This window comes from Chlamydomonas reinhardtii, chromosome 3, assembly GCF_000002595.2.
Source record: "Chlamydomonas reinhardtii strain CC-503 cw92 mt+ chromosome 3, whole genome shotgun sequence".
Classification (NCBI taxonomy): domain Eukaryota; kingdom Viridiplantae; phylum Chlorophyta; class Chlorophyceae; order Chlamydomonadales; family Chlamydomonadaceae; genus Chlamydomonas; species Chlamydomonas reinhardtii.
The window spans coordinates 3,004,042-3,019,709 of record NC_057006.1 but is presented as its reverse complement, the minus strand read 5'-3'; the positions used below and the strand labels follow the sequence as shown (position 1 = coordinate 3,019,709).

Sequence of the window (15,668 nt, the reverse complement as noted above, 5' to 3'; positions counted from 1 at the left end):
ATGTCGCGGCGCGCCCACCCTGCAGGCCTGCACCTGCCGCAGCTGACAGTGCCCTCCCAGCTCAAGACGCACGAGCAGACATGGCCACATGCGCCTTACACACAGCACGGCACACAATGCCGCTCGACCGCCATGCGCTCATGCCGCACCCTCATGTTGTCCATCCATGCTCCAGGCTCCCCTGCTGTCCCGTATCTCAAGTGCCTCGACGAGCACCCTCCTCTCCTCAGCCAGCCTCCTCTCAGCAGCACCGCCGCTCATCTCCAGCACTGACTCGTGGGACCACAGACGTCACCGCTTGTCACCGCACACGCCACTCATCGAGGCCCTAGGCCTGCCCATCCATCTCCAATCTCTGCAGTCCTCGATGTGTGTACGTACCCAAATCCTCCATTCTTCTTCTGGTTTCCCCATCTACCTCCCCGCTCTGTCTCCTGGCCTGTCAGCTCACCGGCAACCTCTAGATACCTCCAGTCGAGCGTATCCCTTTCCCCACGCCAAAACCGTCGCGGAAAACTGTGCAGAGCACGCTCAGGACTTAGCCTGGCAGCCTTCTGCCGCGGATTGTGCCACACGGCCTACGTAGTATTAGGAATTCTTCGCAACCGTCTCCTTCACCGCCGGCCGCCAGGGCAGGGGTTGGTTGTTGTTCGGGGCAGCCATCTCCCATTAGTACAACCATCAACAACAAGGAGGTGGCTGCCTTATGGCAGGAAAAGGGCTGATCCCGGGTCGTTATCAACCCAGCCACCTTGACGCGGGCGCCTACTAAGCACACGCCTCTATGTTGGGGGCCTTTGGCATCCCCGCAAATCCGGACATGGCCGGTTGGGTGGGGTGCACAGTCCGTGCTAACCCGCAGCTAACATGGCTTGCTTTTCGGGCAACCTCGCGAAAGTCAATTGTCCATGGACGTGCGAAGGCACTTCTCGCTCCGCCCGAATTTTCCCTGCCACCTATTTACATGCAATAGGAACCAACCACCAATCATCAACAAAAACGTAAACGTGCACTGGGCGTGCAACACAAACACAAAACTGTTTGATTTTTTGCGGCCAGCGCATCCTGCTGGCCCGACAACCGAACACACAATTTACTTCCAAAACTTCAGGGGTTTTTGCCCATCGCCATGCGGCAACAACAGGTGGCCGCCATTACCGCAAGCCCACCGCTGTGCGCTCACAGCTTTGATTAGTATGGCCTCTGTGCCCCTGCCAGTGCCCAGCCCGCATGAACACGAGCACCACACGACACCTCAACTGCTACTTGCAATATGTGTGTCTTCGATTTGCCTGCTTCATGTTGCAATCGGAAGCCGTGCCGCACGTTCCACAAAATGAAACGTGTGCCAGCAAACAACAGACCAACACAAACCATTGGTCCTGGTGCATACACAACCTTTTCAACACCATTCCGTCAACAAAAGCACACCAGCCAAACAAGGTGGCAATGCCACCAACACCCCGGGGGCTTGCAGCAGTCCTCGATGCAATCAAACACCGGAGTCTGAGCCCGACAAACACCATGATTCCGCACTGCTTCCTTCAAACTGAGGGGATCTCATTAATGAAACCCCGAAGCGTATGCACCGCCACCGTCATTGCTGTCAACCATCTGGGGTAGCAAACGTCCCATCCTGTAACCAGAAATGGGCGATGTTTGCCTCAGCGACCCATAGCCTTTCTGCCCGAAGACATTTCGAGCCGGCACCCGCGCGGCCGCGTCCTTCTCGGATCCCGCCAACCGATCGGGAAGAATCCCTCCAAGATGGCCATAACAAAATCACCACTAGCTGTTAATTCCGCCACACCACCACCTTTACGGGTCGTTAAGTGGGCTCCACATCAACCATACTAGTGTACGTACGTCACCGCGCGCTCGCGCGCCCCACGCGCCGACCTTCCTGCTGCAATGCGTCATTTGCCGCCTCCCAGTGCCCCTAAGTCCATGCCTCTGCAAGGCGGTCATCCTTATGAAGGTGCCACACCATCAAAACGGCGTCCGGGTCCCAAAGCCCGATGCTAGGGCGTCCAGCGCCCCTACAAACAGGCATGGACACAAGCCTTGCCCGCTCCATGTGCACAAGATAAATGTTCCCGATGCATGAGCACCGCTGCCGCCAAAAAGAATTCCATGGCATCCATTGCTGCCACGGCCGCCCCACCCTCACTGCCCGAAAGCAGCAGCTGCAGCCTGCGCTGGTTGCAATAAACCTGTCCTTCCCTCACAGAGCCAGGCCCGCTGTGAAACCCTGCAGCGTCCCAAAGGCGCCCGCCGTCGACATGACAGCCACCGCAGCTGTAGCCACCTTGCCGGGGCTGGCGACCGCAGGCCGGTGGTCCCGGAAGACGCTCGTGGGTGACCGAGCGCCACTCGCCTCCTCGCAGTCAGTGCTGCCGCTGGTGCTGCTGATGGTGCTGGTGCTGCCGGCGCCGCTGGCGGCGGCGCTGCTGGCGCGCCCGTATATGCCATCGGAGGAGCGCATCTCCGCGCCCCACGCGTCGCGCGCGCGGGGCGGCACCGGCCGGCCGGCGCAGTCCAGCCGGCCTACCGAGGTCGAGGCCGCTGCGGCCGCCGCCGCCGCGGCCTGCTCCTCTCTCTCCACTGCACTGGGCACCACGAAGCCAAGCACCACCATGGCGGGGCGGTTGGCGGCCTGCCGGCCGGCGGCGCTGAAGCCGCCATGCACCTGGCCCTCAGGCAGCGGCTCCGCCGCGCCGGCGGCGCCCGCCGCCGCCACCGCCGCCGCCATGGCCGCATCCAGCTCGTGACGCCGCTCCGCGGGCTGCGGCGCCTGCAGCCGCAGCTGCCACGCCCAAGGCAGGTCCGCGGGCGCCGCCGGCGGCGGCCGGTGCGCGCCGCCCGCGCCTGAGTTGGTTGCAGCAGTGGCGGCTGCGGCCTCAGTCTCCAGGCCCAGCTGCTGCTGCTGCAGCGGCAGTAGCAGCGGGTGCAGCGGCAGCGGCGGCTGCGCCGCCAGCGGCGCCGGAGGCGCCGCCAGGCCTCCGCCGCCGTGCCCCAGGTGCTGCCGTGACGTTCCGGCCGCCGCCACCGCGCTCGCGGCGGCAAGTGCCTCCACATCTACCATGGGGCCGCCGCCGGTGCGCTGCTGCAGCCTGACCTGCCGCTCAATGTCCTCGGCGACGCTCCAGCGGCTGAGCAGCGCCTGTGTGCGGCGCCAGGGCGGCACGCACACGCCCTGGCTGCTGAAGTTGAGCTGGATGGCTGAGGCCATGGAGCGAACCAGCTCGCTCAGCCGGGACAGACTGCCTGTGGTGGGATGGTGGGTGCAGGGGTTAGGGACAAGAGTTGGAGCGGCAAGCACAAACATCGGCATTGACATGCCACGTTCCAACCATTGTATCAGCGCACGTGCACACTGGTTCTGAACCAGTGCACATGTACGGTCAAGGTACGGTACAGACACGCTACAAGTACGGCGCGGCACACGTACGGTGCTGGTGCTGTACGGTACGACACGGGCACACCGCGCCCACCTATGAACATCTCGGGCACTGCGGCCGCCAGCGTGCGCTCGTAGGCGGGCGTGGAGGGCGCCACCGCCAGGTGTTCTCGCAGCGCCACGTCCACCACCACCACCTCCACCTCGCCGGCGGCAGAGCGGCCCCGGTGCACCCGCGCGCCCGTGCTGGCATCGCCGGCGCAGCCGGTGGTGCTGTTGAGGGGGTGGCCGTTGCCGCTGCGCGGCTCGTCAAGGCCCGTGGCGGTGTGGTGGTGGCGATGGTGGTGGTGGCGGTGGTGGTGGTGGTGGTGCCCGCGGCCGCCACCGAGCGCCTCGCCGTCTGAGCAGGTGGCGAAGGAAGGCGGCTCGCCTGTGAGCAGGAGAAGAGGCGCACGGTGGGAGTGATGTACCGGTACCTTATGTCCGGGGTACTGGCTGGAAACATTCTCTACGGTGCCCCAGGCGAATTGTTGAAGCCAAGGTTTGCGAGAACAGCCAGATTCGGGCGGGCGGGCTAGCCCGCAACCAAACCGCCACGAACCTGAGCTAATGGTGTCGCCAGTTTGGCGGATGACCAGCAGGAAGGGCGACGATATGGAGCGTGTGGTGAGCGGCGAGTTGGCGCGCGGCCGTGCGGGCGACGTGACCACCACCCGCAGGCCCGCCTGCCGCAGCCGCTCCGACAGCGCGCCCAGGTCCTGCATGGCCGCTGCTGGTGTCGGCGCGCCGGCGGCAGGCCCGCCAGCGGTGCTGCGGGTGCTGTCGGCGGCGGCGGTGGCAGCGGCCTGGGGCGTCTGTGAAAGCGCCAGCTCTGTCAGGAGGCGCCGGACCTGCAGGGCCACGCCGTTATTTCCAAGGGAGCGCAGGCCCAAGTCAGCTGGGCGGGTGCGCAAATGGTCGGAATGGCCACTCGTCCATGGAAGGGCTTCAACCCACTGCACTGGCCCAGCGTAATCTCTCCTTGCATAACTTACGGTACGCTCCAATTGGGCGCCCGGGCCAGCCTGCGCGACGCCAGGCGCCGACCACGGCACGTGGACGGCTCGGGCGAACATGGCCTTCGGCGTCGTGTCCACGACCGGGCATGGCGCCAGCTCGTCATCCAAGTAAAACTGCGCGAGTTATATGGAGTGGGGTTGGCCGGCTTTGATTCCGGCAAGAGAACGTGCAGGAAAGCGGCTCGGAAACTCGCGGAAAGTATCTCCATAGTTCGGCGAGCACCTCAGGGTTACGCTTGCGTCTGAGCAAGTGCATCCTAAAAGTAGCTTGCGAGGGTCCGGCGGCCCGCCGGCTCGAGGAAGGAAAGTTCACATGCTTCAATGCGCTCGCCGACGCACCTGCAGGCCTCCCTCCTCGGGTGAAGACTCTGGCGCATATCCACTCAAAAACGGGGCAAGCTTGCTATCATTGGTGCCCGAGAGTATTTGCGCCGCGAGTGCGCCGCTGGCGGACGAGCTGCTTGGCGCTGCAGCCCGAGAGGCCGACTGAGGCTCCGCTTGGCCGCCAGGGGGCACTGCATTGACTGCTGCTTTTCTCGAGAAAGCGTGCAGTATGCGCTGTGCCGGCCTGAACATCGTGACTCCTCCTCGACATACAGGGACTAGTCAGAGGGCTCAGCAGCGGCTGACTATTGCTAGCTACTTCGATGAATTAATAAGAGGGAAGCAGATGGGATCAAAATGAGCCTCCCTAACAAAAGAGCCCCCCATGAATCATGCATGATTTGCGTTGGACGAGAAGTGGGGAAAGACTGCTTCCAGCTTTCTGGCTTGCTTGATTTGATACCAGTAGTCGAGCTAATTACATGTATCACAGCTGGGGGACGCGGAGGCCATAGAGCTCGCCTTGGCTGCCCGTGCCCAGTGCCACCTCCCCACGCTGCAAGGCCCGGGCCTCGGCCATCCCGCAAAGCTAGGATGGCAGCACTGCAGCACGGAAGCCTATGATCTCTGGGTGACCGTTACTTACGACACATTCCGGGCCTCATATCGACATAGCTTGACCTTGACAAAGGGCTCGAATCATCTTCGGGGCGCCGAATTGCGGCTGAAAGGTCGGGTCATGGGTGGTGATCAACGACCGGCATCTCTCAACCCCTTAACCGCGCACCCCAGCACCCCTGCACCAGCAAATCCACCGGCCGCAGAGCCAGACTCTCCAGACAACAGTATCCGCATCCTCATGTGACCTCGCTCAGCCGCTCAGGGCTGCAATGCTGTGTCCCCTTCAGGCGGACCTCGCCTGCAACCGCCGTGAGCCCCTGACGCAATGTATGTTGCGCCATACACTGCGGTTAATCGGTTATAACCGGATAGGCGCTGACCCCAATACGGGTTCCATTACGGTACTCCCGTGCGGCCGACGCGCGCAAGCACCCATTCCACCACGGCCGCGCACCCAGCCACAGCCGCGGCCTTCACAGCCTTGCACGCGAACACAAGCCCCTGCTGCATCCACCCCGCAATCCCGCATGGACGCGCCGTTCCGACCCGGCACGACAACCGCTTCGCCTTTCGCGTGCTCGTAGCACTGTTTGCTACCAACCCCACAGCCCTCCTGCCGTACGCCTCTGCACTCTGTCCAGACCTCCAGACCGAGTGTTCCACAAGACATGTATGCACCAACACACTAGAGCCGCCGCCGGCACCACCATTCCCGCCCCCACCCCATCCCCACCCCCTCGCACACTAAGCCGGGTAGGCCGCTTGCACGCAGGCCCCCTTCCCCACAGCACATGCACTACGCCGCCACCGCCTTCCGCCGCCTCTTGCTGGGCTCCGCTCGCGCAGCCCGCTTCTTCCCAGCGCCAGCCGCCTTGCGACCCCTTGCCGCCACCGCCACCTCCACCTCCATCGCCTCCTCGCCCGCCTGCTCCTCCTGCGCATCCCCCTGCGCCTCCTCCTCAGCCTCCGCCGCCACGTCCCGCTCCTCCTCCTCCTCCTGCTGCTCCTCCTCCTCCTCGCAGGCGGCCGCTTCTTCATCCGCCCTGGACTTGGCGGCCTTGGACTTGCCGCCGGACTTGCGCTTCCGCTTGCCGCCGGCGGTGGGCTTGCGCGCGGCGGCGGCCTTCGGCGAGCGGGCGGCGGCGGCCTGGTCCCTCGCCATGCGCTGTGTGGGGTTGAAAGAATTGGAGCGACACAATTACAGGTCACGCAAGAAGGGAGATGCGACGCGACGCGGCGTCTTGAGGCAGTTGGGACCAAGGCCCAGAAGCTGAAGCTGCGGAGCTGGAATGCCGCGGGTGTGTTGGTGGTCATGGTACAGCGCTCGCGGTCTTGCACGTGCTCAAACCGCCCCGCCGCCACCACACCGCTGCCTCCCTCGTCCGGCTCCCACCCCCAGCCACCCACCTCGTGCCACCCAGCTCCCTTCCTGGATGTGGCATCAACCCGCCCCACTTTTCCTGTTTTCCCCTTCCCCTCCCCCCATCTCCACCTCACCCTGAGGAAGGCGGCCACCTCCCCCACGTCTCCGCCCTGGTCCTCCAGCATGCCCTCAATCACCGCCACGTCAAAGTCAGGGAACTTGGCAGCAAGCCCCACAGCGGCGTGGCCGTAGCGGCCCTGGCCATCGACCTCGCCGGCAGCGGTGCCGGCTCCGCCGGCGTCGGCAGGCTGCTGCGCCGCCGCCTCAGCCTGCGGCTCAGGCGACAGTGCGGCGGCGGTGGAGGGGCTGGCGGCGGCGCCGCCGCCAGCGACGGCCTCGTCCTCCGGCTCCTCCTCCACATCCGCCGCCTCCTCCTCCTGCGCCTCCTGTTGCTGCTGCACCTTCTCGTCCGCCACCGCGGCCTCACCCATCTCCTCATCGGCGTCAGAGCCCACGGTGTCGGCGTCGGAACCCGCCGGCGCAGCCGCCTCCTGATCCTCCACCTTGACAGGCGGCTGGGCCTCAATGACCGCACTGGGGCCGGCGGCGCCGCCCTCCAGCTGCTGCTGCAGGCGCGCCACCTCCGCCTCCTTGGCCGCCACAGCCGCCGCCATCTCAGCCGCCTGAGTCGCCATGGCGCTGGGGGGGGGGGGGTTTACATTCATGATTATATAAGAAGGGGGGAGGGAGGGCGTCGAAGGGGGGAGGGGAGGGCGTCGAACGGGTGAGGGGAGGGCGCCGAAGGGAGGGTGCGGCGGAGGGTAGCGGGGGCAAGGGTCAGGCCAAGGGCGTGCGGGATGCTGGTACGGTCATGACATGTGTGGGCTTGGCACGCTGTGTGCGACAACTGCCCCACCGCCCACTGCCTTCCCCCACCCGCCCGCCGCATGCACAGCTCTCCCGCTCTCACTTGTTGGCTCGCACGCTGGTCATAAAGTCGGTGAGGTCCTTGCCGCAGCGGGCCTTGGGGCAGGGCTTGCGCTGCGTGCAGGCGCGCGACTTGCGCCCAGCGGCGGGGTTGGCGGCGGCCTGATGTTGCAGTTCGGGTGGGTGGGAGCGTGGTTGCCGTCGCGTGTCAGGTTCCAGGGCGTTCCCGATGTTCATTTCCGATCCCAGGGGATTGGGGTGAGGTTGTGCGGGGCGCAGGGCTGGGGGTTTGGTATGGGGTTCGTCTTTGGACGTGGAGCCGCTGCCTCCTGCCGCGCTGTGCGCAGCGAGGTGGGTGATGGGGGTCGCCACAGGTGCCAGTCCTCCGAGTGCATGCCCACTGTGTGCGGGACCCACGACATCCCAACGACTTTCTCCACTTGAAAACAGTGGGCATGCACCGGGACCGGCAAGTATCCCGCGCACCGTGCGGTCTTCCCCGTTGGGCTCGGGCACATAACCCCATAACCCACCCCACCCCGGCATACACGCACGCACACACACGCGCACCTGCTCCAACTTGACCATGTGGCCCTGTCATTGTGAGGCCGTGGCCGGGGAGGGCGGCAAGTGAAGAGCATTCAGCAAGATCGTGCGCCGGCGCGTGGCCAGTCAAACCCAACATCAACTCAGCGCCGCAAATCCACGCGCTCGCGCGCAAGCGGACTGCCCCAAGGCCCATGAGTCGGCGTGTGCAGGCGAGGCAATGCAAGCGCTGTATGCGGTAACAACTTCCGCAAACGTCCCTGCGTAGCCCTGCCACCCCCCGGCAGCCGCCCCGGCACGCCCCCCGCCCCCGAAAGCTGCCAATCACTCCCACCTTGCTTGCCTACACACACACACACACAGCCACACAGCCACACACACACACACACACACACACACACACACACACACACACACACACACACACACACACACACACACACACACAAACACACTCTGCCACGCACGCGCCCACCTGTAGGCACTGCAGGCAGAAGTTGTGTCCGCACGGCGTCTGCACCGGCCGCCGCTGCTCGCTGGACATGACACGTGTGCACACCTGGCAGCTGCGGGGCGGGGGGCAGGTTGGAGTGCACGGCAATCACACGGGCACAGCAGTTACACACGGGCGCAGGCGACACGACCATGGGCACAGCGCGGGATGCCGTGGTGGGCACACGAGCTGGGCGCCGTTTGGGGGCTTTTTGCTTCCTCGTCCACAGGCGGGCAAAACACACGTGTGCACTCACAGTGCCAAATCGCACTCCAAATGCACGCACGCACACACACACACACACACACACACACACACACACACACACACACACACACACACACACACACATACCTGTAGCTGTCGGTCAGCTGCTTGAGCAGCTTCTTGAGCTCCCGCTGCGCCGCCTGCACGGAAGGCAGGGGCGCCAGGGGGGCGGCATGTCAGACGCCTCGTTCGCAGTGCTTCGCCAGTGGCTGCGGCCCTATGTCTTTCGCTTTCGCGCCGCAGTACGCCCCATCCCACTGCAACTGCTCAACTCTACATGACAGGACAGCAGACATACAGGGTAGCAGCCTAGCAGGCGCACATCACAGTTGCATACACACGCCCTCACAGCACCTCGAGCTGCTTGGTGAGCGGCTTGGCACCGCCGGCCTTCTTGCGCGCCTCGCCGCTGCCCTTGCCGCCGCCGCCGGAGCTGTGCGGCGGGTCGCGGGTCCAGCCCCACTGGCCCGTGGCCGCGTTGAAATCCCTGTGAGGGCGAGCGCGTTTTGGTGGTGGCGGCGGTGCGGGGCTATGCGCGGGCTCAATGGAATACAAGCGGCGAACTGAGCCGCAACAGTTGGTGATGTCCGTGCAAGGTGCACGAACAGGGTCGCCGGCAAAGCTCCAGGCTGCCCAGATGCCAGATGCCAGGACACCAGGAACCCAATGCATAACACAGCTTTTCCTCCCACAGCTGCCCACACCGCTCACGCTCACAGCTGCCGCACACCCACACCCATTCAGTCGAGTGCCGCTCCGTTGTCAATGCATACTCCACGCTCTCTTCCTCACTCTTTTGCGTTGGTTCGGTTTAGTTTGGGCTGGAATTGACACACACACACACACACACGCACACATGAAAACACACGAGACACCGCACATACACACACACGCACATGCACCGCATATACGCCTCTTAGGAATACGCACACCGCCCCGCAGCAAACCTCACCATGCCGGGCTGCCACCCATGAAGGTGACCTCCTCACTCAGCTCCCGGGCGGCGTCCATCTCCTGCTGCGCCCGCTCCGGGATCTGCACAGCAGCAGCAGCAGCAGCAGCAGCAGCAGCAGCAGCAGGCCAAGAAGCAGCAGGTCAGCAGAGCAGGGCAGCGCCGGCTTTGGAAAGAGGTGGGGGACGGCGCCAGGAGGCCTCACAGAGCGCAAGCTGTTGCCTTGACGCTCTTGCGCAAGCTTGAGCGCCGGCACACACCTACACACACACACACACACACACACACACATCCCACGCACACACGTCCGCCCACCTCCATGCGCGGCCTGTCGCCGGTGTCGTCGGACGACCAGGGCGCCGGCGAGTTGTCACATCGTACGAACAGGTACCTGTGCGCGGCGGCGGCGTCAAAGTCACGATACCGCCCACGGGCGGCACCGGTACGGCACAGCCACCAAAGCAGCAACACACGAGGCGAAACACCGCCTCACTTCCGAGCGCCCGCTCGGTATGCCCCCACCCCTCCAGACCTCTCTTCAGCGCCGTACCCGAGCCCCGGCCCGCCCCCCACCCTGCACACACACACACACGGCTGGTCCCCACGTGGTGCGCAGCGCATGGCAACCCTCTGCCCTGCCGCCTTGGGCACCTAGTGAGGCGACCTCTCTCGAACCACCAGTGCTGCGACTGCTGCGACTCACCTGCACACCAGGAAGCCCTCGATGCCCTTGACACGCCAGCAGGCTAGCACGCGGTAGCAGCCGTCATAGCGCACCGGCAGCAGCGTCTTGGGCTTGGCGGTCTTGATGCAGCCCGCCTCCGCCTCCGGCTTGCCCTCCTCTGCGCCCTCGCCGTCCTCGTCCTCACCGTCCTCCTCCTCCTGCCCCTCCTCCGCAGCCTTCTTGCTCCTCCCACCCTTCTTCCCACCCTTCTGCTTCTTCTCCGCCTTCTTCTTCTCCGCCTTCTTCTCCGCCTTCTTTTTCTCTTCCGCCTCCTCCTCCTCATCCTCCTCCTCGCTGTCCTGGTCCTCCTCGCTCGCCTGCTCCTCCTCCCCGCTCTCCTCCTCCGCCTCCTCCTCGCCCTCCTCCTCCTCCTCGCTCTTGCCCTTGCCCTTCTTATTGCCGCCCGTCTTGCCACCCGTCTTCTTCTTCTTGCTGCCACCGCCGCCTGCTCCCTTGCCGCCCGCCGCCGCCGCCGCCGCTGCCTCGTCACCGCCGTCCATAAGCTCCTGCAGCTGCTTCAGCGCATCCTTGGAGGGCGCGTAGGCGCTGCGCTTCTCCTGTTGTTTCAAGAGGTCGGAGATGAAAACACATGCGAATGGTTGGAGGAGCCTTTCAAGCATGGATGGCCAGGCTTGACGTCCAAAAGAACAATGGCCACATAGGCACATGGGCGCGTCAAGGGGCCGGCAAGGAACGGGCCGTGCCACATGGAGTGCAGCGCGTGTCACTTTCCCACGCCGTTTCCCGCTGTACGCTCTCCGAGCGCGCCGCACCCACCCACACAGTCACACACAGTCACACACACACATACACACATACACACACACAGTCACAGCCACACACACACACACACACGCACACACCGCACCTTGCATGAGCGCACCACGCGCACGGGGTAGCCCTCCACGCACGATTTCTTGATTGCCAGGTTCATGCGGTCGAATGTCTGCAGCCGCGTCGCGAGTGACAGAGCGAGCGAGACGATGACGCGAGTCGGTACATGTGTGAGTTTGTGAGCGCACATTCTGCACCAGACTTATGTGCGTGTGTGAGGGGGAGGGAGTTGTAGATACCAACCCAAAACTAAACTAAACCCAATGCATAAGAGCGAGGAGGAGAGCGATACCTATGCGTTGGCAAGGGAGTGGCACTCGACAGTTTTGGGGGGTTCTGTGTCTAAGCCCGTTAGGTCCCAATAGCGGGGAGGGATGCCCGGCTCCGCAATTGTTGTGGGACCCGGCGCCGTACAACCCTGTACCCCACCAGACCAACACCCCACCAGACCAATACCCCCCACCTGGTCGCCGTTGTGGTCGCCGTTGCGCTTGTTGCCGCTCAGGTCCTGGGGCCGACACGCGGCGTGTGTGTGTGGCGCCCGGGGGTGGGGAGGCAAGAGAGGCAGGCAACGCAGCAGTCATTTCCAAGAGATGGAGGCGGCTGCAGGCGCGCGCATGCACGCATCCAAACGGAGAGTCGGGCCGGGCTTTCCACTCTTGTCCCTGCCCAAACATGCTTGGGGGCTTGCGCATCCGCATGCATTGTGTCGACCTTTTTCCCTTATGCTTTCCGGCGCACAACCGCTTGCCTCCCTCCCCCCTCCCCTGCAGCCGCCCCTTGCAGCCGCCCTCGACCCTGCACATACCGTACACACACACACACACACACACACACACACACACACACACACACACACACACACACACACACACACACACACACACACACACACACACCTTGCCGCCGCTGCCGGTGTACAGGAACCAGTCGCCCTCGTCCACATCGTCCACGTAGCCGCCACTCAGCACCACAGACTGAGCGCCTGCGCGTGTGTTTGTGTGTGTGTGTGTGTACGTGTGTCTTTTATGTGTGTGTGTGTGTGTGTTTGAGTGTGTGTTTGAGTGTGTGTGTGTGCTTGAAACGTGTGTATACGCAAGTGTCACGCCGGACAACACGTGATACAGCGCTACGTGAATGCGCGTGCTGCGCTTCATGGATACCAAGCGCGCCGCACGTGCGGGCTTTGCGGGGGGTTGGGGGCGGCGCGAGCCAGGCCCTGCCAAGCCACCCGCCCGCCGACCCGCCGACACGCACCCGGGAGCAGCACTCACCCACTTCGCCGCGGCCCGCGATGCCGGCCACGTGGGGCAGGTGCGCGCACTCCATGCTGTGTGACACAGGAGGGCGAGGACGAGGATGGGGAGGGCGAGGAGGAGGAGGAGGAGGGGGGGAGAGGCAGGTGAGGGACGGGCACGCGGGTACGGCACGAGGTGCTGTGCGGGCGGTTGCAGCACCTGCCCGCCCAGATGCACCGACAACCACACACACACACACACACACACGCACACGCACAGACACAGACACACACACATACACACACACACCTTTGCGGCGCACCTACCAGCCCCGCCCCACGCCCCGCCACGGCCCCCGCCCAGCCCAGCTTACCGGCACGTCATGCGGTTGGAGTAGAGGTCACCCACCACAACACCCTGTGTGCACAGGTGCATAGGTAAGATTGACGATTGCAGTTTGTTGAGTGCAGGCCCAAACTGTGTGCCAGCTCCGAGTCCCTCTCCTCCGGATCTCATCGATTCGCACACCACGCTAACCGGCAGCCCTCCACCAGCCACCCACCACCCACCAAACACACATATCACACCAAACCGCAGCGCTCTATCACCCACCCGCCCACCCACAGCAAAACAGCCCCGCCACACACGCCACCACTCACCCGGCTGCGCTTGGGGTCGAACTCGGGCCCGATGGGTCCGAAGTGGTTGGGGCCGCACGTCATGCGCAGGGCGCCGCTGCAGGCGTTGGCCATTCCGGCACTGCATGTGGGGGGTGCAGGTGATGCAGCGGGGGGGGTACATGCATTTTGTTTACCTAGTGAAGTCGTAGCCAGGTACAAAGCGGGGGGGCGGTACATGGGGTTTGTAAGTACCAGCCCAAATGAAAACCATGCTAAACTAGCGGAGAACAGGCAAAGGCGTTAGGGGGGTGCAGGTGCAGGTGTGGGATTAGAAATAAAGTGGAGATCTACATAGGAGAGATTCAGGCGCGCTGGTCAGCCCCGGTTCGCGGCAAGCCCCCGGGGCGGGCCGCGTGCGACCCACATACACAGCACCCTGCGCGGCGGCGGTGCTCCCTCCTGGCAGCGCCGCCTGCACCTGGGGCGCCTGCGGGGCCCACAGGCCCCCGCGGCCGCCCCCCGCCGATCCCCCCACCGCCGGCTTACCGCTTGGCCCGCTCCGTGACAAAGGCCTCCTCGGGCCGGTCCTCAACCTCGTCTGTGTGCGCCCGAGCCGCCACCACCTGCGCGGCAGCAGCAACAAAGAATGACACGGCTGCTTGCCGTATTGCCGAAATGCTGGCGAAACATGCCGGGCCTCAGCCGCCTCCGCTGCTGCTGTGGCAGGCCGCCTCACACACGCCCAGTGGCCCTTGCCAGTGGCAATATGCCGTGCCATGCCTCCTGCGTCCTGCTCACGCCTCACAGGCGTGCCCTCCCCCAGCGCGTGCCGCCTCATGCGCCGCACCCCACGGCGCCCCCTTCCCCCCCCCCCCCCGGCCCGCCCACCACAGCCCCCAGTGGCACTTCCTGCTCTGGCGGACCTCGCCGTATCACCTTATGGTCCACAACAGATCGCAACCGCACCACCACCGCCACCAGCACCACGACCACCACCACCACGACCCCCGCCACGACCCCCGCCACGCGCAACCTCTCCTCGCCCTCTCGCCCTCTCACCTTGCCTGCCCGGCTGGGCCTGCCAAGGTCCGCCAGCCGCCGCATGAAGGCAACCATGGCTTGGTTCACACTGCAGTGGGGGGGAGGGGGAGACGAGGGAGGCAGGGAGGGGCGGCGCGGGGGAAGGGGGTTTGCGAGGTCAAGGTACCATGCACCAAAACTGGATGTGTTTAGTGCACACACATACACACGCACGTGCCGCCCACCCTCCCACCTCCACACCCGCACGCCGCCACCACCCGTGCTCACCGCGCCGACTCGAACATGCTGATGGCGATGGGCGCGCGGCAGGAGGGGCAGTTGCGCTGCGCCGTGTCCATTCGGCGCACGCCGCGCAGGCACTCCAGGCACAGGCTGTGCTGGCAGGCCAGCTGGGCCCAACAAGGAGGGGAGAGAGGGAGGGGGAGGGGGGTTGTAGATACCAGCCCAAACTAAACCAAACCCAATGCAATGCAGGGGGGAGAGAGGGCGAGGGTGCCGTGTTGATTGGAGTGTGACAGGAGAAGGGCGGTGGTGGTGTGGGCTTGGATTGGAAAGGCCGGTGGGCAGGAGGGGAGGCAGGAGGAAGACGCCGGGTGGGGTGTTGCGGGCAGGCACGCACAGTACACACCGATTTGTACCCCATTGCCCACCGACACGCACGCAGGCACGCAACACGTACATAGCAAAAGGTCATAACCGTGCACTGCCAACGTTATAAACAGCACGAGAATGGCAACTCACCGAGATGGGGCGCTTCACGTACTCCAGGCACACTTGGCACGTGATGGAGCTGCGCAGGTCCTCCCGCTCCTTGTCGTTCTTGTGGGGCGCAAAGGCAGCAATGCCAGCCTGGTAGATTTTATCTGCACGCAGATGCAGCGGCAACAGATGCAGAACGCAAGGCACTGGTGAGCGGGAATGCACCGTGCTCGCAAGCGGCTAGCGGATGAGCGGGTGTGAGCGAGATGGTCCATCGGGGCGGCTGGGGCCGGGGGGGCGGGGGGAGTGCAGCGCGGCGGTGTGTGGCGCACGTTGGCGCCAAGACGTCGCGGCGGGGCTCACGCTCACCGCGCTCGTCCTCATCGACCTCCTGCTGCCACTGGCAGCCTTCAGTCATTATTTGCTGGACCAGGCGCGCCTTCTCGGCGTCGGAAATGTCGGTGCGCGCCTGAACTTCCTGAATCCTGGCACGTTTGTCCTTCTCCGCATTTCCGTCTTGATTGGTGTCTGGTTTCATTTTTTAGAAAGCTTAAGCTGACA

The 15,668-nt window shown here is 64.5% G+C and overlaps 2 protein-coding genes across 2 annotated transcripts; both read right to left on the bottom strand.

The window, feature by feature from the left end:
• Positions 1-83: 83 nt before the first annotated feature.
• Positions 84-5,194, bottom strand: CHLRE_03g163900v5 (uncharacterized protein). Its single transcript, XM_043060752.1, has 5 exons — positions 4,798-5,194; positions 4,435-4,572; positions 4,002-4,290; positions 3,495-3,830; positions 84-3,267 (listed from the first exon to the last, which is right to left on the bottom strand). The coding sequence occupies exons 1-5, from the start codon at positions 5,032-5,034 to the stop codon at positions 2,225-2,227; spliced, it is 2,043 nt and encodes a 680-aa protein (XP_042925881.1). The 5' UTR covers positions 5,035-5,194; the 3' UTR covers positions 84-2,224.
• Positions 5,195-5,248: 54 nt separating this feature from the next.
• CHLRE_03g163850v5 (uncharacterized protein) lies at positions 5,249-15,634 on the bottom strand. Its single transcript, XM_043060751.1, has 21 exons — positions 15,477-15,634; positions 15,150-15,271; positions 14,676-14,797; positions 14,427-14,496; positions 13,914-13,990; positions 13,407-13,506; positions 13,121-13,164; positions 12,784-12,839; positions 12,409-12,494; positions 11,973-12,017; positions 11,544-11,621; positions 10,655-11,232; positions 10,267-10,342; positions 9,952-10,034; positions 9,354-9,486; positions 9,087-9,139; positions 8,715-8,805; positions 8,264-8,287; positions 7,737-7,855; positions 6,901-7,465; positions 5,249-6,568 (listed from the first exon to the last, which is right to left on the bottom strand). Exons 1-21 carry the CDS (start codon positions 15,523-15,525, stop codon positions 6,200-6,202), a joined length of 2,940 nt encoding a protein of 979 aa, XP_042925880.1. The 5' UTR covers positions 15,526-15,634; the 3' UTR covers positions 5,249-6,199.
• Positions 15,635-15,668: the final 34 nt, after the last annotated feature.